This window comes from Notolepis coatsorum (genome assembly GCF_963971535.1).
Source record: "Notolepis coatsorum genome assembly, chromosome: 17".
Taxonomy (NCBI): Eukaryota; Metazoa; Chordata; class Actinopteri; order Aulopiformes; family Paralepididae; genus Notolepis; species Notolepis coatsorum.
In genome coordinates this window covers 26,020,550-26,046,930 of record NC_140181.1, presented here as the reverse complement: position 1 = coordinate 26,046,930, position 26,381 = coordinate 26,020,550, and the positions used below count along the sequence as shown (strand labels likewise).

Below are 26,381 nucleotides of genomic sequence, written 5' to 3'. Positions count from 1 at the left end.
AGTGTAGAGTGAATGAGGAGGATAATGTGAAGAGAGAGAGAGAGAGAGAGAGAGAGAGAGAGAGAGAGAGAGAGAGAGAGAGAGAGAGAGAGAGAGAGAGAGAGAGAGAGAGAGAAGGGGTAAGGTAAATCACTTTAACGAGGAACATGTATACTGCACAAAATACTAAACTGTCAGCCTGACAATGTAATCTATTGAGTGACATTAAAAGTGCCATGAAGTGCGAACGCTCTATATGAAGTCTCTCCTCCATGAGTAGAATTGAGGGATTTGAAATCACACTAATGGAGACCAGCTGAACTTGACCCATGCTGCCACCTAGAGGCCTTCGCAGGGTATTTTCATAGCTCAGTGATTATTACAGACTGCGTTAGCAGGGCAGGAAACTCACTGGTGGAATTCACTTTGATTATATTATTCTGATATACTCTCATTCATTTGATTATTCAATGACATTTATTTGTATCTTATCTTATCTAAAACGTATCTTAATTAAATTAAATTAAATTAAATTAAATTAAATTAAATTAAATTAAATTAAATTAAATTAAACTAAACTTACATTAAACCATCTTGTCTTATCTTATCTTATCTTATCAAAGTGGATTTGAGTAAATTGATCTATTAGTTTATTTTAGTTTTGGAGTCAGTTGTTTACCTACCAAAGTGTCTAGGAGACTAAACAAACTGGCCAGCCACAGACTAAATTCAGCAGCATGTGGCTGGTGCTTGGCATCAATTCCCCGCCCTGTTTGTTATTCAGTGAGCAACACCCCTGGGCCTCCCAGGGTCCATGAAAAGTTATTCTATACTTTCATAATTCTCTACTATGACAAGGTGCTGACACTGGTGTTGGATATCAGGTCAGCAGTACCATGTAAATATACTGTATCCACGTCAGAGAACTGAAAACCCATGGAATAACCCACTAGCCTGGATCCAGCCCCCTGAATCACCCACTAGCCTGGATCCTAGCCCACGGAATCACCCACTAGCCTGGATCCTAGCCCACGGAATCACCCACTAGCCTGGATCCAGCCCCCTGAATCACCCACTAGCCTGGATCCAGCCCCCTGAATCACCCACTAGCCTGGATCCAGCCCCCTGAATCACCCACTAGCCTGGATCCAGCCCCCCTGAATCACCCACTAGCCTGGATCCAGCCCCCTGAATCACCCACTAGCCTGGATCCAGCCCCCTGAATCACCCACTAGCCTGGATCCAGCCCCCTGAATCACCCACTAGCCTGGATCCAGCCCCCTGAATCACCCACTAGCCTGGATCCTCTGGGTACGGGTAATGGATAAATTGTCCTCTGGTAATGGAAATACTAAGCTACAAGTAGAAAGGAACCATGATTGACTTTGTTTGACCTTTCATTATTATATGTCATTATTATATTTAATTATTATATTTTGTTATTATATTTTGTTATTATATTTCATTATTCTGCTAAGCACTTTGTGACAAGCTTGTTTCATCAAAAGCACTTGATTCAATTTGACGTTTTGATGTAATGACATTTTTGGCACAACAAACAGCTGCCTGGTAAAACACTAGGGGTACTGACAAGAAAAAGGCAGTAAGACACTGAAGGTACTGACCAGATAAAGGCAGTAAGACACTGAAGGTACTGACAAGATAAAGGCAGTAAGACACTGAAGGTACTGACAAGATAAAGGCAGTAAGACACTAGGGGTACTGACAAGATAAAGGCAGTAAGACACTAGAGATACTGACAAGATAAAGGCAGTAAGACACTAGGGGTACTGACAAGATAAAGGCAGTAAGACACTAGAGATACTGACAAGATAAAGGCAGTAAGACACTAGAGATACTGACAAGATAAAGGCAGTAAGACACTAGAGATACTGACAAGATAAAGGCAGTAAGACACTAGAGGTACTGACAAGATAAAGGCAGTAAGACACTAGGGGTACTGATAAGATAAAGGCAGTAAGACACTAGAGAGATACTGACAAGATAAAGGCAGTAAGACACTAGAGAGATACTGACAAGATAAAGGCAGTAAAACACTGGGGGTACTGACAAGATAAAGGCAGTAAGACACTAGAGGTACTGACAAGATAAAGGCAGTAAGACACTAGAGAGATACTGACAAGATAAAGGCAGTAAGACACTAGAGGTACTGATAAGATAAAGGCAGTAAGACACTAGAGATACTGACAAGATAAAGGCAGTAAGACACTAGAGGTACTGACAAGATAAAGGCAGTAAGACACTAGAGAGATACTGACAAGATAAAGGCAGTAAGACACTAGAGGTACTGATAAGATAAAGGCAGTAAGACACTAGAGATACTGACAAGATAAAGGCAGTAAGACACTAGAGATACTGATAAGATAAAGGCAGTAAGACACTAGAGGTACTGATAAGATAAAGGCAGTAAGACACTAGAGATACTGATAAGATAAAGGCAGTAAGACACTAGAGAGATACTGACAAGATAAAGGCAGTAAGACACTAGAGATACTGACAAGATAAAGGCAGTAAGACACTAGAGATACTGACAAGATAAAGGCAGTAAGACACTAGAGGTACTGACAAGATAAAGGCAGTAAGACACTAGGGGTACTGATAAGATAAAGGCAGTAAGACACTAGAGATACTGACAAGATAAAGGCAGTAAGACACTAGGGGTACTGACAAGATAAAGGCAGTAAGACACTAGGGGTACTGATAAGATAAAGGCAGTAAGACACTAGAGAGATACTGACAAGATAAAGGCAGTAAGACACTAGAGATACTGACAAGATAAAGGCAGTAAGACACTAGAGAGATACTGACAAGATAAAGGCAGTAAGACACTAGAGAGATACTGACAAGATAAAGGCAGTAAGACACTAGAGAGATACTGACAAGATAAAGGCAGTAAAACACTGGGGGTACTGACAAGATAAAGGCAGTAAGACACTAGAGGTACTGACAAGATAAAGGCAGTAAGACACTAGAGAGATACTGACAAGATAAAGGCAGTAAGACACTAGAGGTACTGATAAGATAAAGGCAGTAAGACACTAGAGATACTGACAAGATAAAGGCAGTAAGACACTAGAGGTACTGACAAGATAAAGGCAGTAAGACACTAGAGAGATACTGACAAGATAAAGGCAGTAAGACACTAGAGGTACTGATAAGATAAAGGCAGTAAGACACTAGAGAGATACTGACAAGATAAAGGCAGTAAGACACTGGGGGTACTGACAAGATAAAGGCAGTAAGACACTAGAGCTACTGACCAGATAAAGGCAGTAAGACACTAGAGGTACTGATAAGATAAAGGCAGTAAGACACTAGAGAGATACTGACAAGATAAAGGCAGTAAGACACTAGAGGTACTGATAAGATAAAGGCAGTAAGACACTAGAGGTACTGATAAGATAAAGGCAGTAAGACACTAGAGAGATACTGACAAGATAAAGGCAGTAAGACACTGGGGGTACTGACAAGATAAAGGCAGTAAGACACTAGAGCTACTGACAAGATAAAGGCAGTAAGACACTGGGGGTACTGACAAGATAAAGGCAGTAAGACACTGACGGTACTGACAAGATAAAGGCAGTAAGACACTGAAGGTACTGACCTAAGGACAGAGCAGCTACGAAGGCTGTGACCATGCTACTGGCACACAGAACAGCAGCCTGGTCGAACTCCACGCCTCCCCTCGACACAGCACCCAAACACACAGCTGCCACGGCTGCCAGGAAACCCACCACTGTAGCTTGGACCTGGAGACAGAGAGAGATAGAGATAGAGGGGGAGAGTAAGACAGAACGAGAGATATGAAGAGGGGGGGGGAGAGAGAGAGAGAGAGAGAGAGAGAGAGAGAGAGAGAGAGAGAGAGAGAGAGAGAGAGAGAGAGAGAGAGAGAGAGAGAGAGAAAGAGATACACACACAGTGTAATGACATGTTGCCAGAATGAATTGAGAGCCACCCACAGCACAATATAACAACAGGGTATGAGACTAACCTTTGAATCAGTGGCAAGGGGATTCAGATGTCTCATCTCAATTAGCTTTTTGATTAAAAGATAAGATGTGGCTACATGCTACTGACTCAAGCCTCGCTGTGGGCAGACATTACTGCCAATATTTCTCAGTCACACTTGGCCTGCGACAGGTGTTAATATCAAGCCTTACTGTGAGCAAACACTAAGTTAAGTTAAGTTAAGTTTGCTTTATTAATCCCGTTGAGGAAATTCATTCTCTGCATTTGACCCTTCCTAACTATTTTAGAAGCAGTGGGCAGCCACACCTTGGTCAAGGGTGACGGCAGAAGTACTTAGCAGCATGCATGTCTTTATGGTGTTGGAGGAAACCGGAGTACCTGAAGGAAAAGGAAACCCTCTCTCTATGACACTCAGCTATTCATCACATCCATCTACAGGAAGATTAGTAGTAGTAGTAGTAGTTTAGTAGTAGTTTATTTGTTCAGTCATCATCTCACACAATACAATATACACCATCATTTATCAATATTTGATTTTTACAGTGACTGAAAAGGTACAGACTGAAGCATAGTGCTTATATAGTGCCTGTCCTATATTCTTACCAAAAAAATACAAAAATGTAGACTCCAAAACAGTATTCTCAAAAATAAATAAAAAAAAGCAAGCAAAACAGTATTAGTCACCCTTGTAGTTTTCAAAATTAGCTTTACAAAAAAATACAAAAATGTAGATTCCAAAACAGTATTCTAAAAGAAAAAAAGCTAACAAAACAGTGTTATTCACCCTTGTAGTTTTCAAAAATAGCTTTACAAACCTTTTTCTTAAAAACCAAAATCGAATTACTCATTCTTAACTGTATATCAGCATTGTTCCACAAGTTAACCCCAATAATAGAAATACACCTATTTCCATCTACAGGAAGATTGACAGCAGGGAGCACAAGATATGTACGACATCCTGATTCTAAGATAGTTTGGAGAGGCTGACCGCTAACCTAAAAGGGCAGTGGTTCAATTCCCTGCCCCACCAGAAGGGTGTGTTCCCATAGTAGAGGCCTTGCACCGAATGTTTGTGTAGTTGATTATCTTCCAACATGGCTGCCTCTAACTACTCATTTCTGTGCAGTGATAGAGTAGGTAAAATGTTGGCAAACTGATCCAGTGATATACCAATGGATTACATTTTTGATGATATAGACCTGTTTCTCATATCAACACATGGCATGCATTCGTTTGCACATAGCAACCAGTCTCTGGGGGGGGGGGGGGGGGCATTAACACTATTAATATCACAGCATTAAGCAATTCACCACCACCAAAAACGAAAGAGTGGCTGGTGGTATTTCCACCTGCCCTGTAAGCCATATCTGCCAAATTACCCTTGAGCAAGGCATTAAATCCCCAAAACAGCTCCAGGTGACTCAGGGCTTTCCCTACTATGACTCGTCAGCGCCCCCATGCTTTCCTTTCTTTCTTTTTTTCAGTGAAAGCTTAGAAACAGATGCATCATTGTCTAATACGTGATGCTCGGTCCTCTGTTCCTCTGTTCCTCTGTTCCTGTGTGTGTCTGCATGTGTGTGTGCGTGTGTGCGTGTGTTTTCATGTTCAACGTTAAACTATCGTGTAACCTTATGTACACTGTACATTAAAAAATTACTTATTTGGAACTTGTTTGCTATTTTGTTGAAAGTATGTTTTTAAGTTGAAGGAAATTACATCGAATTGCAAATCCTTTTGCCTCCCTGGACCACCCCCTAGTTGAGACACAGCCCCCCTCTGGACCACCCCCTAGTTGAGACTCAGCCCCCCTCTGGACCCCCACCCCCTAGTTGAGACACAGCCCCCCTCTGGACCACCCCCTAGTTGAGACACAGCCCCCCTCTGGACCACCCCCTAGTTGAGACACAGCCCCCCTCTGGACCACCCCCTAGTTGAGACACAGCCCCCCTCTGGACCACCCCCTAGTTGAGACACAGCCCCCCTCTGGACCACCCCCTAGTTGAGACACAGCCCCCCTCTGGACCACCCCCTAGTTGAGACACAGCCCCCCTCTGGACCACCCCCTAGTTGAGACACAGCCCCCCTCTGGACCACCCCCTAGTTGAGACACAGCCCCCCTCTGGACCACCCCCTAGTTGAGACACAGCCCCCCTCTGGACCACCCCCTAGTTGAGACCCAGCACCATCTCATATCCTGGGGAAAGCCCTGTGACAACCCTGTCTCTGGCCTCTCTGGGGCTAGGTGTATACCAAGGGGGGCGTGGGAAGACACGTCTCAATCATGTCATCTTCATCTTCATCTTCTTCTACTTAGCTGACAGGCTGTGTGAGCAGGTAGAGCAGTGGGCTGGTATTGTGTCAGTGTACCTGTATCAGAGCCAGGTTACTGCAGACCATGGTCCACTGCTTAGCTGGGTCGTCCATTTGACCTGTGTTAGCCTGAAGACACAACAGACACAACAGACACTATCACAACAAAGAACCACAGCCTGAAGACACACAATATATATATATTAGTGCTGTCAGGCGATTAAAAAAATTAATCTAATTAATTACAGGATTTGTAATTAATTAATCTAATTAATCGCATTTTAATCGCATAACCATTTTATGCCTGATATTCTATATTCTATAATCATATTTCAAATTGCATGTGTCCGGATGGCAGAATTCAGTACTGTATCTACAAAACCTTCTGTTTGATCATCTTCCATCTATTAATTTGCTTAGATTTTTCAGGTCTGGTCAATTTGAGCATGGTGTTATTCACAGTCAAAGATAACAAAAAAATATTGATATTCTCATTTGGTTCATTACAATTTACTCAAAATAAAATTTTCATTCAATCAATCACAGCGCAGATTGAGTGATTGAATGAAAATGTTATTAACAGATTGCAGAATGGGTACAATACAGTACGGCTCAATACACACAATTGTTAAGGGGATGCAGATCAGAGAAAGACTTTTGTCTTGTTTACATCAGGGTCCCCCATTTTCAATTCATAATGAATTGTAAGTAAGGGTGCAACTTGCACTGTGCAATTCATTCTTTGTGGATCTAGCCCACAGTATTTCTGACACTGGGAATACATTCCCTGAGATTCATAGATGTCCCTAGAATCAGATACCAAGAACATGCAAATGGACCATATTAAAAAACATCTGTAAATGTGTATTCTACATTCTTATGGAATGAATGAGATACAAAAAAAATATTATATAAAAAAAAAAAAAAAAAAAAACTTTTTTTTTGTAATTAATTTTGAGTTAATTTTCATAACGCGATAATTTGCTGTGTAATTAATTAATCTAATTAACGCGATAAACTGACAGCCCTAATATATATATATAGAGAGAGATATACATACATATATTAACAGCCATAACACTTACAGCAGTGGAGAGGCGAGCAGCTAAGGTCATCTCTAGGTTTCCTTTCAGTCCAACCAGAGCAGGAACCAGAATGAACGCCTCTGTTATGACCTGGAATACCTCCCAATGCTGTAGAAACATAACATAACGCAACATACATACATACATACATCACACACGCACGCATGCACGCATACACGCACACACACACACACACACACACACACACACACACACACACACACACACACACACACACACACACACACACACACACACACACACACACACACACACACACACACACACACACACACACACACACAGGTTAGACTAGAGGATAAATACAATGTTATCACCTTAAACACCTCCTAGTGCTGTACACACAACTGACACACACACACACACACACACACACACACACACACCACACACACACACACACACACACACACACACACACACACACACACACACACACACACACACACACACACACACACACACATATAGAGAGGGAGAAATAAAGACACACACACTGAACTCAAACACACAAATGTAAACATACACAGACACTTCACACACCAAACATCATCATCATCACTGTCATTACAACCACCATCATCATCATTACCACCATACTGTAATCATCATCATCATCATCATCATCATCATCATCATCATCATCATCATCACCATCACCATCCTCATCATCATCATCATCACCATCACCATCCTCATCATCATCATCACCACCACCACCACAACTATCATTATCACCATCATCATCATCATCATCATCAATCATCATCATCATCATCATCATCATCATCATCATCATCATTCATCACACAACCACCACCATCATCATAAAACAAAATTCATGATGTTCTCTAGATACTATGAATGGGTCTGACATGGAGTTACAGAATACAAATATTGTGGCATCTGGCTTGATGAGAAATCTTAAATTTGATTTGCAGAAATATGGTTGTTGAAGCAGTTTTTTCTACCGGTCTTGTATTCTATATATCACTCGGCCCTCAGATGTTTCACCAGTGATAGTTAGTACTAACCATTGTTTCCTACCATTGTAGAATAAGGTTGGGTGGTCCTCTCTGGCAGATACATGATTTGACTGGCATCTGTTTCTATATAAAGCAAATCTTATCACTTCTATAATTGGCCTCTGGACCTTATCATACTCACTCCAATGCTTGGCTCGTACTTCAAACCCCCAGAGTTTATACTGAACTTGGGAAATCTGCTTTTAGCTTCTGTGCCCCTGACACGTGGAACGTCTTGCAATGTACATTAAAACGCAATACTTTAGTATCCTTTGGACAGTATAAATTCTCAATGACAAACCATTTCACCCCAGTCTGCAGTTGTATTTAATTGTTTTTAATTGTTTTATTTTTAACTTTTTTGTTGTTGTTTTTTGTATTTATTGTGTGCTGTATTTCTCATAATTTTTTTGTATCCACTTTTTCTCCTTCTTTTTCTGTTTTTCTCCCATCCCAATTTTAGTCGTGCCAATTCCCCCCTCCCCTGTCTTGATCGTTGCTCGCATGTGCCCCCCACTGGTCGGTCGTAGGGAGGGTTGAAGAATCTATCGCATGTCCCCTCCGATACATGCAGTGGTGCGTTATTGAAATCATCCCGGCGCGTGCGCGCGCTCCCGCGAATGCGCATTTAATGTCCCCTCGCTTGGGCACAGACTAAAGACAGTGCCTAATTGCCTCTACGAATGGAATGTAACACGTCTTCACAACAAGTTAGGTGTGAATGTGTCTGAGAACGTATTTAACACACCTGACGACCGGCGCTATTGATATGCAAATAGCGAGTGAGCTTGCACACCGTGCTACCCCGTCCCATGAACAACGCATGCCTGGATACATGCAGTCAGCCAGCCTCTTCTTTTTCACCTGCCAGCGCGGACTCTCATTGGCGAGGTGTAACGTGTGGGAGGCTCACACTACCCTCGACATCTCCTGTCCTTGCTGTGCAGGCGCCCTGACCGACCTGTAGGAGTCGCTGTTTACAACGACCAGATTACCACCCATCGACTCCCCTCCCGCTGACTCTGCCAATTGAGCCAGTATGACGGCCGGCCCAAGCCGGAGGCAACGCTGACAGCCGGATTCAATACCGGTGTCTCACTCATTGGTGACGAGCGCTTAGACCACTGCGCTCATCATTGAAATGAGAGTTTAACTCTCAATGATTGCCAAGACTAAATAAAGGTTGAATGAATGAATCATCATAATCATCGTCACCATCATCATCATTATAACCACCATCATCATCATCATCATCATCATCACCATCATCATCATCATAATCATCGTCACCATCATCATCATTATAACCACCATCATCATCATCATCATCATCATCATCATCATCATAATCATCGTCACCATCATCATCATTATAACCACCATCATCATCATCATCATCATCATCATCATCATCATCATCATCATAATCATTGTCACCATCATCATCATTATAACCACCATCATCATCATCATCATCATCATCATCATCATCATCAGCATCATCATCATCATCATCACCATCACTGACATTACAAGCAACATCATCATCATCATCATCATCATCATTATAACCAACATCCTCAGATTAAATAAAGGTTGAATGAATGAATCATCAGCGTCAGCATCATCAGCATCATCATTATAACCACCAGCATCATCAATATTAGCATCATCATCACAATCACCAACATTTTAATCACCACCATTATCACAGGCTAAATCACGATCACTGCCATCGGTGTTAACAACATAAACTCTAAGAATTCTGTTTGGTTGGTAGAATAATGTAATTCATACAATTCATGAATTCACCAGCTACAGTTACCTGTCCTGGTTAAAAATGGTATTAATAGACTGCATTTATATCCAAAGCGCTTTAAAACTTATGACTCGCATTCACACACAGATGGCCGTTTATGGCGACCATGCAAGGTGCCAACCTGCTCATCTGGAGCAGTTAGGGGTTAAGTGTCTTGCTCAAGCAACTGACTGATGACAGTTGTCTCCAAAGGTTATTTGTGTTTCATTAAATGAAATGAAGTACAGTATGCAGTTTCCTTCCTTCGTTAAATGAAGCATAGCTGCAAATTGAGTGTGAAAAAGGTGACAAACCAAACCAATCAGAAATCATTCTATTAAGTGCCATAATTTGGGATCAAATAGGTGACTGTCACCTAAAGGTGATTAGTTTGCAGGAAAGTATGCACTTTCCTTCCTTTGTTTAACGAACTGTGCACATTCCTTCCTTCCTTTAACCCTTTCACTGCCACACGACAGAAGGTTAACCATTTACATCCGCGGAGCTAATGATGCTAATGATGGCGCATCGCCGTCGGTTGTGTGATAGTAAAGGGCTAACCTTCTGTATTGTCACAGTGAAAGGGTTAACCGGCTGTCGTGTGGCAGTGAAAGGGGGCGAACTGTGCCCATTCCTTCCGTCAGGCCTATTTCCAGAGCGGGTAAACAGTCTGAATGTCAGCAGTGACAGTGGATCCCCGGGGGAGTTATTATTGGAAGCTGACGTCTCCTGATCTATATCTTTCCACACAAATAAAAATGACCTCTTTCAAGTCAGTAAGAACTGACCTTCTACCGTGTTGTTGTTGTTGTTGTTGTTGTCAGACAGAGAAGAATAAGACGTCATAGTGTATTCTAGTGTATTCTAGAGGCAAAGCCTGGTGGCCTACTTCCCTCGCAGGACACGTACAGGTTCACAGGGTTCACTAGAGGTGCATGCATGGCGTGTTTTCTCACAGGACCCACGCCGCCGCCTCAGATCTATAAATAGATAAACGGGCCTGTATAAAGGAACCGACGCTCAGAGAGAGGGAGGACAGGGCAGAGAGCGAGAGGGAGAGAGGGAGAGAGAGAGAGAGAGGAGAGAGAGAGAGCAGAGAGAGAGAGAGAGAGGAGAGAGAGAGGAGAGGAGAGAGAGAGAGAGAGAGAGAGAGAGAGAGAGAGAGAGAGAGAGAGAGAGAGAGAGAGAGAGAGAGAGAGAGAGAGAGAGAGAGAGGAGAGAGAGAGAGAGAGAGAGAGAGAGAGAGAGAGAGAGAGAGAGAGAGAGAGAGAGACGAGAGGAGAGAGAGAGAGAGAGAGAGAGAAGAGAGAGGAGAGAGAGAGCGAGAGAGAGAGAGAGAGAGAGAGAGAGAGAGAGAGAAAGAGAGGACAGGGCAGAGAGAGAGAGGACAGGGCAGAGATAGGGAGAAATAGAGACAAGGGGGAGGTGGGGAATGAGGGTAAGGAATAGATGGGGGGGTGGAGAGTGGCCAGGCCAGCGGTGGAGGATGAAGGGGTGGAGGGATTAGTGAAGGAAGGAGGGAGGGAGGTGGACATGAAAAGATGAATGGAAGGAGGGAAGATAGAGGGATGAAACAAGAGGAATGGATGGATGAGGATGAGTGAGGGGTTAGGCCGTTAGGGTATGATGTTGGGAGGGTTATATTTTTAAGCAGAGGTCTCAGGTTCTGAAAGTTGTCACATTATGAAAGCTATCATGGGACGTGGCCTATTTCTGTTCTGCCGCCACGACCCCACTCTCCTCTGGCGGGCCAGGACCCCCAGTTAACCCTTTATAGAGCAGGGGTTCTAGAGCAGTTTGATGTCACTGACTTGACGTTGTGTTTACTAGAAGTTTTCACAATGAGAGAAGGTGTAAGAACAAATAGGCTTCACTCTCTCTCACTCTGCTATCTCCCCTCCTACAGTACTATAGACAGTTATAGAACTAATCCAGTCCGCTCTCAGCAGAGTCCATGCTGTTCTTCACCAGCTACACCTCTATAAGTGATGTCACAACCACCTACACCTCTATAAGTGATGTCACCACCTCTATAAGACGTACTATCAGTACTACTGTCAGACAACCGTAAAGCTACTGAGTGGAACTTTTGACTCCACCTACTGGTAGTGAGAGTAATTACACAAACACTGTTGTCGTTTTATTTAATTTAATTTTTTTACTTTATTCCTTCCCCTGAATGCAGAGTTTATTTGTTATCCACTCCAGAAACCTTTCTTGGACGCTTATTAGGTTTCTCCACTCCGTCGCTACTGTTCCCCTCTTCTCTTTCACTCTGGGCTGACAAACTAAAACTACTGTTCCCTCTTCTCTTTCACTCTGGGCTCTGAGAAACTAAACTACTGTTCCCCTCTTCTCTTTCACTCTGGGCTGACAACTTAACTACTGTTCCCCTCTTCTCTTCCGCTCTGGGCTCTGACAAACTAAAACTACTGTTGTCCCCTCTTCTCTCCGCTCTGGGCTCTGACAAACTAAACTACTGTTCCCCTCTTCTCTTCCGCTCTGGGCTCTGACAAACTAAAACTACAGTTGTCCCCTCTTCTCTTCCGCTCTGGGCTCTGACAAACTAAAATTACTGTTCCCCTCTTCTCTTCCGCTCTGGGCTCTGACAAACTAAAACTACTGTTGTCCCCTCTTCTCTTCCGCTCTGGGCTCTGTCTAAACTAAAACTGCTGTCCCCTCTTCTCTTCCGCTTCTGGGCTCTGTCAAACTAAAACTGCTGTTCCCCTCTTCTCTTCCGCTCTGGGCTCTGACAAACTAACCAATAATTGCTGCTTGACGTGAAACACATCACTACCAGCGCGAGGAACGTCTGCACGGGCACTGTGTAGTGTCTGGTATACTGAGATATACACCTTAATCAGCATTGTGTGAACTCACATATCAAAAGGCTTAAATGTAACAGACGTTCATTTATATGCAAAGGTTCCACACTAGTATGCTAAAAAGTGACTTTATGTTTCCACTAAGTTCAATACAATCCCCATTCTGTAAGAACTCAAGCCAGCAACAAAAAGTCCAGCGACCCCCACACACACACACACACACACACACACACACACACACACACACACACACACACACACACACACACACACACACACACACACACACACACACACACACACACACACACACACACACACACACACACACACACACACACACACACACACACACACACACACACACACACACACACACACACACACACACACACACACACACACACACACACGCACACACACACACACACACAAACAAGATGCCTTCAAGCATCCATTGAACTGATTCCATCCATCCATCCATCCATCCATCCATCCATCCATCCATCCATCCATTCATTAATTCATTCATTCATTCATTCATTCATTCATTCATTCATTCATTCATTCATTCATTCATTCATTCATTCATTCATTCATCCATCCATCCATCCATCCATCCATCCATTCATCCTGAACTATGTTCCATACTTGTATGAGGCCCATAACTACTCCAGCAAAGACCAAGCCCAGCCCAGACACCAGGTAGGGCACTAGGACCTGGGCAGCAATGAGCCAGGAGCTCTCTGGAAGGAAGCCGTGTTGTGAGCGGGTTAACTTCCAGGTCACGCCACGTAGTTTTCCGCCCTGGTAGCGAAGCTCCACCTCCAGACGGGTCACCACCATGATGAAGCACGACGATGAGCGCGCTGGGGAGTAAGCAAGGTTCATTAAGTCTCCTACACACTTGCACTTTACATAACTGTGTTTGGTTCCATAAAAGTGTCCAATCCATACATCCCTGGGTTTACTTCAAACCCTCCAAGGACCTCGTTTTGGGAATGTTTTGAAAACCATTGAATTCTAACTGCTTGCTAGGCATGCACACACAGCATGAAAACAATGCCACACCTGTCTCTGAGAGAGTATATTAATCTAATGTATTTCCTTTGTTTAGCTATACTGTCAAATGATTTTTCTATACCTTGCTACCGCTATATTTTTTATGCTCGCTTATGCCTGTATTTTTTACTGTTGTGAAGCACTTTGAACTGCAACTTCTGTTTAAATTACATTTAAAGGAACACGCCAACATTATGGGAAATGCGCTTAGCGTTACTAGTCTACATTAGGGTGACCAAACGTCCTCTTTTGCCCGGACATGTCCTCTTTTCACGCCCTGTTTGGGGCGTCCGTTTTTTTTTATAAATTCATGAAAATGTCTGGGTTTTATTGTTTTTCACGGGACAAATAAGCATGTAGTTAAATTGACTGGCGCGTTGCACCGAATACTACGGTAGGCCTACTCTGTTGCGTGTGATGTATTCCTCAGTGCTTTGTGGGCAGCGCTACTGCGCTCGTACACAAACAGGAGGAAGCGGACAGATCGGAGCAGCATTAATTCTGCTCACAATGCCAAAGTTAAATGTACATTACAGATTAACTGCAGAGATCATTCCCAATTTACCGTCCCGGTCAAGACATTTGTCTGGGAGGCGGAGTGCAACGCGTGTAAAGCTTGACCATATGTTTCTGTGTCTAATAAAGCTGTGCGAGGTGATCAGAAAGGAGGAGACGGAGGACAGGCCAGAGATGAAGAGAGGCAGACTGGAGGAGGAGGCAGCTCCAGACCGCTGCCCCATATCCCCTCCTCCCAGCGAGGCCAAGCAGAGGCCAGGCACCGCAGATCATCTATGACGAGAACAGGAAGAACAGCAGGAGGAGAGCCACTGAGGCAGAGCTGCAGAGACGGTGGGCCAGCTGGCGAGAGGTGGAGAGGACAGCCTGGAGACACTGAGGAGCAGCAGACCAGAAGAGACACTCTTGCCTATAGGACCGTGCCCTGGAACGGGAACCAGCTCAGGAAGGAGACCCACGCCCTAGGAGACGGGACCAGGGAGTGCACTGTAATAGAGGGGGGGTTGTATCCTATGGGTTAGGTGTACCTGAGTAAGGGGGGTCCAAGGGGTTAGGTGTGTATTGTCTGAAAAGTTGCAAATCTGTGTCTCTCTCTTTCTTCTCTCTCTCTCCCGCTCCCCCCCTCCCTCTATCTCTCTCTCTCTCCCCTCTCTGACCGTTGTTTACCCCTTCTGGTTTAGGTGTGATGCGTGTAATGGATGACAATCGACGGATACAGATCCATCAATGAACTGTTGTGTTGACATATTTGATTTATATGTCAAAGGGGGATTGATAGGTTTAGTTCATTGATCTAGTAATATTTGATGTCGAATATCTTAAGTTGATAGGTTCTTCAGTTTGTTAATGTCTGATATCTTATATCTGTGCTCGTGCAGGCTGCACCCTGTAGGGGGGCCTGGGCATCTCTCTGTCTGTGTCTCTCTCTGGCTTGAGTGACATCTGACATGATGACCCCGTTGCTGCACCCAGTCATTACCCTCCTAGCCCCCCTTCTTATGACAGGCACACACACACACACACACACACATACATACACACACACACACACACACACACACATACATACATACACACACACACACCATACACACGCACAGGCACACACGCACCCCTCCCTTTTCTCTTTGTCCATGAGGGTATATAAATCGCTGTCATGTGTGTCTTCATTCTCCGTTCGAAATACAACTTTGTCGCTTGAATCTGTCAGCTGGTCCATACTAATATCAATCCAAATAACTTGGGTGGTTGGATGAATTTCCCTTCAGAGGCGAGAGTTTGATGGCAAAGTTGACCGAATTGATTGAAGTATGCAGCTATAGCCTACAGAGAAAGAAAATTATTTTAAACTATTTTGATGCCTCAAAATTATGTTTTGGTTTGATTTTTGATGATATAAGATTAGGCATGTTGAAGGTATGATAATCTTGGGCAAACATACCCCGGTTAACGGTATATCACGGTAATCGATTAAAAAAAAGGAATTTTTTCCCCCATTGAACAAAACGTATTTTATTACAGTCTTCATTCACACATTCATAAATAACTTGCAGAAAATGTGATTGTGTTACACACACACAGAGGGAACTGTCTGACCACTTTAACTAAGTAGGTACAGAAACTACAGTATAAAAAAATATTTCCAAATAAAATAGAATTCCTTTCTGAATAAAATAAATACACTCTTAAGTGAGCATTTGGTCACTTTCACGTATACTGTCTTCTGAGCGGGTGTTCAGTTCCAGTGGACACATCCTCTCACCTCACCGCTCCAAACTTGACCCAGTAAAGGTCAATAAGCTGACATTCCTTCACCATAACCTGGACTGAAAGTGACCAAATGCTCACCAAATGCTCAAACCGTGAAACCAGTTACCGGCACATGCCTATATAAGATGCTTATGATTAGGCATGTGCCGGTAACCGGTTTCACGGTTTACCGCGGTTTGAAAATGTCGCAGTGTCAAAACCTTTCAAATTACGTTTAGACGGTAGGCGCCAACGGTATGTTGCGAACCTGCCTGTCAGAAATGTTAACTGGAAATAATGCAACCTTGCCAATTTCAAGGTAATCTTGTCTTGACGTGGTGTGCAGTTATCTGAAAATAATGCTCAATGCAGGAAGGGCTAACGTTAGCCCTTTGCCGACTGGGATTTGCCTGGAAAAGTAGCGTTAGCTTAAGCTACGTGTACAGCGCTAGCCTAGCTAACGTTAGCCCTTCGCTGACTGGGATTTGCCTGGAAAAGTAGCATTAGCTTAAGGTACGTGTACAGCGTTAGCCTAGCTAATGTTAGCCCTTCGCCGACTGGGATTTGTCTGGAAAATGAGCGTTAGCTTAAGCTACGTGTACAGCGTTAGCCTAGCTAATGTTAGCCCTTCACCGACTGGGATTTGCCTGGAAAAGTAGCGTTAGCTTAAGCTATGTGTACAGCGTTAGCCTAGCTAACGTTAGCTACAAAGCTAGTATACACTAATGGATGAGTCGGTCGGAGTCAAGTCAACCAGCACATGCTAACGGCACATTGAACTCCAAAACTAAACATCCAGCCCCAGGCTCATTCCTATTGGGCAGCTCTAACATTACTTCCTGTTCGTCATAAACTGGGTCAAGTTTGGAGAGGTGAGGTGAGAGGATGTGTCCACTGGAACTGAACACCCGCTCAGAAGACAGTATGCGTAAAAGTGACCAAATGCTCACTTAAGAGTGTATTTATTTTATTCATAAAGGAATTCTATTTTATTTGGAAATTGGAAGTATTTTTTTATTCTGTAGTTTCTGTACCTACTTAGTTAAAGTGGTCAGACAGTTCCCTCTGTTCTCATTCTCTGCAAGTTATTTATGAATGTGTGAATGACGACTGTAATAAAAGACATTTTGTTCAATGGGGGCCATTTTACATTTTTTTACTGATTACCGTGATATACCGTTAACTGGGGTATTTTTGCCCAAGGTTATCATACCTTCAAAATGTCATACCGGCACATGACTTATGATACAATCATTCTAAGGATTATGTGTGTAATAAATTAGTTTTGTACACTAATGGCAAGTTATGCAAATGTAAACAAATCCGAAACTGCATAGTGCACTTAATTATTAGTTACTTTATTAATTTGTATCTTTGCGAGGTTACTGTTTTATAATTTACATTGAAAAGATACAAAGATATATATATATATATATTTTAAATGTTCTAATACAGAAGAGGTATTATTTAGAACATGAATTCATATTTTTTTGTTATGTATTTTGTCCAGTAAGACTTGAAAAGAGCTATTATTTTGTTATAGGTTGATTTTTTTTTAGAGATGTGTCAGATATATAACTTTTTAGGCATAATAAAGCATGTTGAGTAACTTTGGTTATAGAGAGGTTATTTTGTTATATAAAATAATATAAACTAGACAATTCCGCGTGGGGAAATTGTATTGTATTGTCTCTGTATTGTCTCTTTCCACAGCAAAACGGTAGGCAAGGCACCTTGGTTGAGAAATGCAGGCTTCAATCTATGTTGTTTAGTCTATCTGTTCAGTACTTCTTCTTCTTTTGTGTATCATCAGATGGCCAACTCCATGTCCTGCAGCCACGCCCTCGTCTCTGGTCCTACATCGAGACCAGCTTCTGAGGGCGGGCTGTAGAGGGGGCAGCCGGTGATTATATGCTCGGCAGTCTGTTCAGGCTCTCCACACTCGCATGCCGCACTGTCCGTGAGGCCCCACTTCTTCATGGAAGATTTGAAGTGCCCCACTCCAGTGTTCAGTACTGTTGAGTACTGTTTCAAGATGCACAATGAGATATTCTGAGAGAATTGTTGAATAGATACACAAATGTTCTAGAATGTTTGATTATGACATCATACTGTGACATCACAAATGTTCTAGAATGTTCTATTATGACATCATACTGTGACATCACAAATGTTTTAGAATGTTCTATTATGACTAGTGCTGTCAGGCGATTAAAATTTTTTATCTAATTAATTACAGGATTTGTAATCAATTAATCTAATTAATCGCATTTTAATCGCATAACCATTTTATGCCTGATATTCTATATTCTATAATCATAGTTCAGTACTGTATCTACAAAACCTTCTGTTTAATCATCTTCCATCTATTAATTTGCTTAGATTTTTCAGGTCTGGTCAATTTGAGCATGGTGTTATTCACAGTCAAAGATAACATTTTTTTTATTGATATTCTCATTTGGTTAATTACAATTTACTCAAGCCTTGTAACAGACACAGTATTTCTGACACTGGGAATACATTCCCTGAGATCCATATATTTCCCTAGAATCAGATACCAAGAACATTTAATGGACCATATTAAAAAAAAGTCTGTAAATGTGTATTCTACGTTCTTATGGAATGAATGAGATAAAAAAAAAATTGTAATACATTTTGAGTTAATTTTCATAACGCGATAATTTGCTGTGTAATTAATTTATCTAATTAACGCGATAAACTGACAGCCCTGTTGACATTACACACACTTTTGCAGTCAACTGTCAACCTGAATTAACATTCAGTATTCAATATGGTCTGATATTATTAACATTCAGTATTCAATATTGTCTGATTCAATATTAACATTCATTATTACATGGCGTTTTCACATTCGCCGAAATGCTTGCTTGTGATTGGTCAATAGCCCCCCGACTGCGGTCATTCTTTTTCAATAATGACCGCTGTTTTTTCAATAATGACCGCAGTGCGCAGCTGTTGGCAATCAAGCCCACATCAGTGCAGCAAATCAGACACACCTGCCGCGCTGCACTGACAGCGGAGTGTCAGCGGAGCCAGAACAGAGGCTGCTCGCGATAATAATAATCACTTTATTTGGGCTGACAGAGCCACAGAACAACTGCGATTTGTCAAATGAATTAGGTATATTGTTAGTAAGTTAGCCATGTAATAAGCGGGATAATGTATAGCGCTGCACTGACAGCGGAGTGTCAGCGGAGCCAGAACAGAGGCTGCTCGCGATAATAATAATCACTTTATTTGGGCTGACAGAGCCACAGAACAACTGCGATTTGTCAAATGAATTAGGTATATTGTTAGTAAGTTAGCCATGTAATAAGCGGGATAATGTATAGCCTACTCGGTCATTGTCGCAAAATAATTGACCTTCACTACGTTTAAAACACCTCGGCGCGGCGCCTCTGTATTTTAAACTCCGTGTTGGTCAATTATTTTGCGACAATGACCTCGTAGCCATACATTATCCCTTACGTATTCAAGTAGAACAGCTAGCTAGCCATTGTGGACACTCACCTTTCCACAGCAAAATGGTAGGCAAGGCACCTTGTGTTGAATATATATAGAACACAAATGTTCTAGAATGTTCTATTATGACCGTTCTGTGACATCACAAATGTTCTAAAATGTTCTATTATGACATCATACTATGACATCACAAATGTTCTAGAATGTTCTATTATGACATCATACTATGACATCACAAATGTTCTAGAATGATCTATTATGACATCATACTGTGCCATCACAACGTGAGTTCCATTTTAATAATATAAATAATATAATAATAATGGTAAGGCTGTCCCCGAAGCCTGTTTTTGGGATTCAAACTTCGTCAGGGTTCTTCGAACGGATGTTCGAACCTTTATTTATTACCTTTATAGAACCTTTATAGTTAATTATTATTTTTTTTATTATTTGTATTATATATCCTCAAACTAATCCTCAATTTGAAGTCTGTAAATGTGTATTCTACATTATTATGGAATGAATGAGATAAAAAAAAAAAGTATAAAAAAAATATATATATATATTTTTTGTAATACATTTTGAGTTAATTTTCATAACGCGATAATTTGCTGTGTAATTAATTAATCTAATTAACGCAATAAACTGACAGCCCTAATTATGACATTATACTGTGACATCACAACAGAACATGTTTGAGGTCCATTTGAATAATATAAATAATATGTTTGGTAAGGCTGTCCCTGAAGCCTGTTTTTGGGATTCAAACTTCATCAGGGTTCTTCGAACGGACGTTCGAATCTTCGTTTTAAATTAAAAAATTTAAATTATAAAAATGTTATTTTATAAATTATTTTTTGTATATCCTCAAACTAAATCCTCAATTTGAATAAAGTGATTCAAACTTCGTCAGGGTTTTTCGAACGGACGTTCGAACCTTAGTTTTTAATAAACTCTATGACAAACGGTTCAAAAGATACAAAAAGGGGGTGCGGCCTAAGGACGTGGTCAATATAGACCAATGAAAGAGGATATCCCTACTGAGTACAATGGCAAGTCTCTACAACAAACGGTTAAAAAGATACAAAAATGGGGCGTGGCCTAAGGATCGGGGGAGTGGTCAACATAGACCAATGAAAGAGGATATCCCTACTGAGTACAATGGCACAACCCGCAAGTTTCTATGACAAACGGTTCAAAAGATACAAAATGGGGCATGGCCTAAGGGGGTGTGGCCTAAGGATCGGGGGAGTGGTCAACATAGACCAATGAAAGAGGATATCCCTACTGAGTACAATGCCACAACCTGCAAGTCTCTACGACAAACTGTTCAAAAGATACAAAAAGGGGGTGTGGCCTAAGGGGGTGTGGCCTAAGGATCGGGGGAGTGGTCAACATAGACCAATGAAAGAGGATATCCCTACTGAGTACAATGCCACAACCCGTAACCTCGTTCCCAGTTTTATCTCCTCTGTGAGATAAAAAACTGGTAAAGCACTACGGCCGAAAGTGTGTATGGGGTAGCATTTCCGGTGTATGTACTTCCCCTGGAAGCTGCCTCCGAACGGACCAAACTTTTCCCGAATCCTGTCGGCAAACAAGCTAGAACGTCCCGGTCATGTAGTAAATTCTTCAGGCAAAGCCGTTGCAGTGGCTTAAACGAGGAACTATTGTGCACTTCACACGTTTCTATAATTGTTTTGTCGAAACTGGAAACTGAAACATTTTAGGAGGCATAGCTTTACCAGCCTACACAACCCGCAAGTCTCTACGACAAACGGTTCAAAAGATACAAAAAGGGGGTGTGGCCTAATGATCAAGGGGGGTAATCCCATGAAGGGGGAGGGGCCCAACCATGGGGGCGTCGTCAACATAGACCAATGAAAGAGGATATCGCTACTGAGTACAATAGCACAACCCACAAGTCTCTAGGACAAACGGTTCAAAAGATACATGTGAAGGGTTATGTGCGATATTGTGTAATTCCGTCGACAATTGTGGCCTGTGTGGCGATCGGAAAACAAGGGAAGGAATGGTAAAATATCTGATTTTAGCTAGAGTGGAGAGCCCATTCGTGTCTATGTGGAGCATGACTTTCAAAGAAATGGTCATACGTTGAGATAGAAATGTCCAATTCCATTTATTCTTCTTTTGTGAGAGAGGGGACAGTCGTGTCATCGTTTTTATGTGTTGTTTTTATATCTACGTCCAAAATTGAGATCACTGTCGCAATTTACAAAAGGTGATGGTAAAACAAAAAAATGCAGCTTCTACACTCTAGTTCTGCCATTCATTCCGTATGGACCAAAATGTCCTGTTTAAAGTCGATTTGTAGCCAAACGGTGCGGTGAAACTTTCCAAAAAGTAATAGCAACTCGAGTTGGACCAAGCCGGTCGTTTTGATACCTTACACTGTGTGGTGTGAAAGCTCTGGCAGGAGTTACTGGACAAAAATCGGCGGAATAAATAATAAATAGTATAGATTACAATAGTGTGGGTGGTCACCCACACTAATAATAATTTTCTATCCATACAGAGGCATACTTTAAATATATAACAATTATAAGGCATATTTTTTTTTTATCCACTTTTTCTCCTATTTTTCTCCCATCCCAATTCCAATGTGCCAATTCTTCCCTCCCCTGTCTTGAACGTTGCTCGTATATGCCCCCCACTGGCCAGTTGTAGGGAGGATAGAAGCATTGCATCACGTGTCCCCTCCGGTACACAAGGAGGCAGCCTGTCACATCTTTTCACCTGCCAGCGCGGACTCTCATTGGCGAGGTGTAATGTGTGGGAGGCTCACACTACCTCCGCCATTTCCTGTTTCTGCTGTGCAGGCGTCCACAACCGACCTGTAGGAGTCGCTGTCCACAACGTCCAGATTACCACCCATCGACTTCCACCCCCTAACTCTGCCAATTGAGTTAGTATGACGGCTAGGGTGAAAAAGCAGGACAACAGTAAGATTTTGGTGGGACAAAGTGGGACAGATAGATAATGTCATTTTCTTTATTAGAATAACTGGTCTTCACCGAATAGATAAAGGTTAAATCAAAATAAATACAAATTAAATACAGAATTATATCTCTCCACGGCTTGTGGGACATTCGGTCAAATGGTGGGACAGTACAACCAAAAGGGGGACACCTGGTCACCCTACGGCTGGCCCAAGCCGGAGGCAACACAGACAGCCGGAGTCGAACCCGGTGTCTCTTGCATTGGTGACGAGCGCAATGTCCGCTGCGCCACCCAGCCGCACCCTATTATAAGATCATCTTTGAGTAGAGTATCTTGAGGCTGGGGACAAAAGAGTGTCCTTTTTTTTGGAAATCACAATATGGTCACCCTACTCTACATTTAGTAGAAAGCTATCCGGCTGCACGCTAGCTTAGCACACATGAATGGAAACAGATACAGACTAGCTAGCTACCTGTTGGCCAAAAACACCTCTCCCGGAGTTCTAAGCTAGGCTAGTGTCACTTAATCCAGGCTAAAAAAACAGGGGGGACCGTGCATTTGCGGTTGCAGCCCCCAAACTGTGGAACGAGTTGCCCCCCCCCCCACATTAGGCTGGCCCCAACGCTCCCAGTGTTTAAGACCCATCTTAAAACACATTTGTTCTCCCTAGCTTTAAAAAAAGAAAGTTGTCTGCTGCTGTAATTTTGTTTGTAGTTCTGTGTACTTCGTATTGTGTTTATGTGTTCTTTTTACTATATTATGGTTTTTACTGTGAAGCACTTTGGTCAACCATGTTGTTTTTAAATGTGCTATACAAATAAAGTTGGATTGGATTGGATTGGATAGTGGTCTGTATCCTCTTCCATTAATTTGTGCAAAGCTAGGCTGACTCTAGAGAAGACGCTAAGCGCATTTCCCATAATGTTGCCGTGTTCCTTGAAGGAAAGCTATCTGACGTTTTCACCTCAGTAAGCAGTTGTGTTAAGATTGACTTCGATGACTCTCGGCTCCTACCTGTCTTGTTGACACCGTCGCTATGGCAGCGTTATTAATAGCAACACTTTGAACATTCCGATGGTGAGTTTTCCATGGTTTTTGTATGTTTCAAATGTGTACGATCACCACAAAGTTGTGAAAAACACTAAAGCGTTTAAAAAAACAAAACACAACATTGGTGGAGTATGGACGAGGGCCTTGAAGAAGTTAGCCATCAACACAGAAATCCAAGCTGAGCGAGGTCCCTCTCTTTCCGTCGGTCCCGTGGCCATGCAGGATACAATATTCTGGCAGAAGTGGATTGTTAGGTGGGAATAGAAATGGGGAAGAAATTCCTGGTCCTATTTCTTTAACCAATCACAATCCACGATGTGGTGGTAAAGCGTGACTGCGATCACATCGTCGAGCCAAGCGAAACAAACCCGACATGGCCAGTCCAAGTTTGTCTTGAAATGAAGAAGGAAGTGAAGGGATTGAGGAGAGAAGTCCAGGATGTATACGGAGGAGGAAGAAGATACATTGTTTTCCTCCTTGGTTATAAAACAAAATACACCAAGGTCAGAAGTCTCTAGTGACCATGTAGGACGGTAAGTAATCCTTTTGGAGGAACAGTATATTTGTGACATGTCTTTGAGGATGCACAAGCAAAAAAAAACGTGTTGCTCTTTAGACCACCAACATTGTCTGGTGTTTAAACTACAGAATTTAGACGAGGATTTCACAATTTCAAAAACTGTTTTCTTATTATTCCTAACAGCATCTCAATTTAAATGTGGGTGGACTGAGACGCTAATTCATCTCGAGCTTCACTCGACCTGCTCTCCGATCTGGCCTCATGCAGCCTCTGTTTCCTCCCTTTAATCCTCAGAGGAAATATCGGCTAAATGCTGAGAGCAACGAAATCGTGACACTCCTTGGAGAGTCAGAGTGAGAGAGAGTCCGTGGTGGCGAGGTGTCCATTCGTCAGCGGCCCGTCCGGCACATAATCATTAACACGCCTTTTCTCTTTCACAGGGTTCTCTGTTCGTCTGGCTTCAGGCCAGGCAAAATATCTGTTTTATAAAGCATCTAAGGGAGGAGAAGGAAGAAGTACGGCTAATTTAGCCCCCTCCTTGTTAAGTCCAGTTCTCACTATAGGCTTATTCTGAAGCCAAGCAGAAGGGAAATAAGAGAATAAAGTCAAAATCCATGGCATACATGAGAACCAACTTGGCTAAGCCGGTACAAGAAGTCCTCTCTGCTAGTATGTTTCTCGATTGACTTGCCTTGTGAACACTCTCGTTCTTCCTGACACGTATGACACGCTGCAGCAGTCCACGGTCATGTCTCTTCACGAGGGCACGTGTCACGAGACAAACGTTTCTATATCAGTCCCTCGGCTCTCATTCAAATGACAATTGACGAGCAACAGAATCCCCTTGGCCCCTGTCCGGTGTGTTAAGCAGGTGGCCTGTATCCTGAGAGCCTGTCTGCCCTTATCTTCTTCCCCTTCTGACGTCGATCAATATCGATTTGTCCAGTCCACCTGATCTAGTACAGAGACAACGTGCGCTTATATCCTAGAGCCAGGAGTCCTCATCTCTCCTATTTGGCCTCTTCAGAGGACCTTGGATTGTCAGGACTTGTCTTGTCTTGTCTTGTCTTGTCTTGTCTTGTCTTGTCTTGTCTTGTCTTGTCAGAGACAAGAAAGTGATGCTGAGGAAGGGTCCACGATGTTGTGAGCAGCAGGATCCTTTTGATTGAATGTTGACATTCAGAGAGATTCAGAGAGATCTCTCAGAGAGGGCTAGAAGACTAGATCCAGGAGACCCCCCCCCCCCCCTTTTTTTTTTGTTTTGTTTACAAGACACGAAGAAGATGTTGAAGAGTCCAAAATGTCCCGTCAACAGATTCACTGGGATCCTTTTTTATTCGATGGAAGCCTCAACGACGTCCTCTGCCTCCAACAGAGAAGGTAAAGAGGTTAGCAATAGCAACACACGGATTCCAAAAAGGTCCACTGAGAAGATGAAGTGACCGGCGTTCGGCAGACTAGTCTGTGTCTCTCTCTCTCTCTGTGTTCAACATCAGGGGAGCCCTGCTGTGCTGCTCTGCTCTGCCGTGACGTAGCAGTGAGAGAGGGAGGGGGGCTGTCTGCTGCTCCATGCAAACTCATTGAGGGAGACAACGCTTCAATGCATGATTGGCTGAGACCGAGGCTCTCTCTCTCTCTCTCTCTCTCTCTCTCTCTCTCTCTCTCTCTCTCTCTCTCTCTCTCTCTCTCTGTCTCTCTGTCTCTCTCTCTCTCTCTTTGTCTCTGCTGCTTCTTGCTGCGTGACTCTCTTTCACTCTAGGTCTCTTTTTTTTTCTCTCTCTCTCTCTCTCTCTCTCTCTCTCTCTCTCTCTCTCTCTCTCTCTCTCTCTCTCTCTCTCTCTCTGCTCTCTCTCTCTCTCTCTCTCTCTCTCTCTCTCGCTCTCTCTCTGCCTCTCTATCTCGCTCTCTCTCTCTCTCTCTCTCTCTCTCTCTCTCTCTCTCTCTCTCTCTCTGTCTCTCTCTCTCTCTCTCTCTCTCTCTCTCTCTCTCTGTTCAGCATCAGGGGTC

The 26,381-nt window shown here is 42.7% G+C and overlaps 1 protein-coding gene across 1 annotated transcript in view; it reads right to left on the bottom strand.

Moving 5' to 3' along the window:
* The window catches only part of LOC311243509 (solute carrier family 41 member 1-like), a gene marked incomplete at its 5' end in the record, with an annotated part of 63,536 nt that overhangs the window by 24,162 nt on the left and 12,993 nt on the right, over positions 1-26,381 (bottom strand). Inside the window, 3 exon segments of the mRNA XM_084332750.1 lie at positions 3,601-3,749; positions 6,337-6,408; positions 7,365-7,472. Of these exon segments, the coding sequence (XP_084188876.1) occupies positions 3,601-3,749; positions 6,337-6,408; positions 7,365-7,472 (329 nt within the window).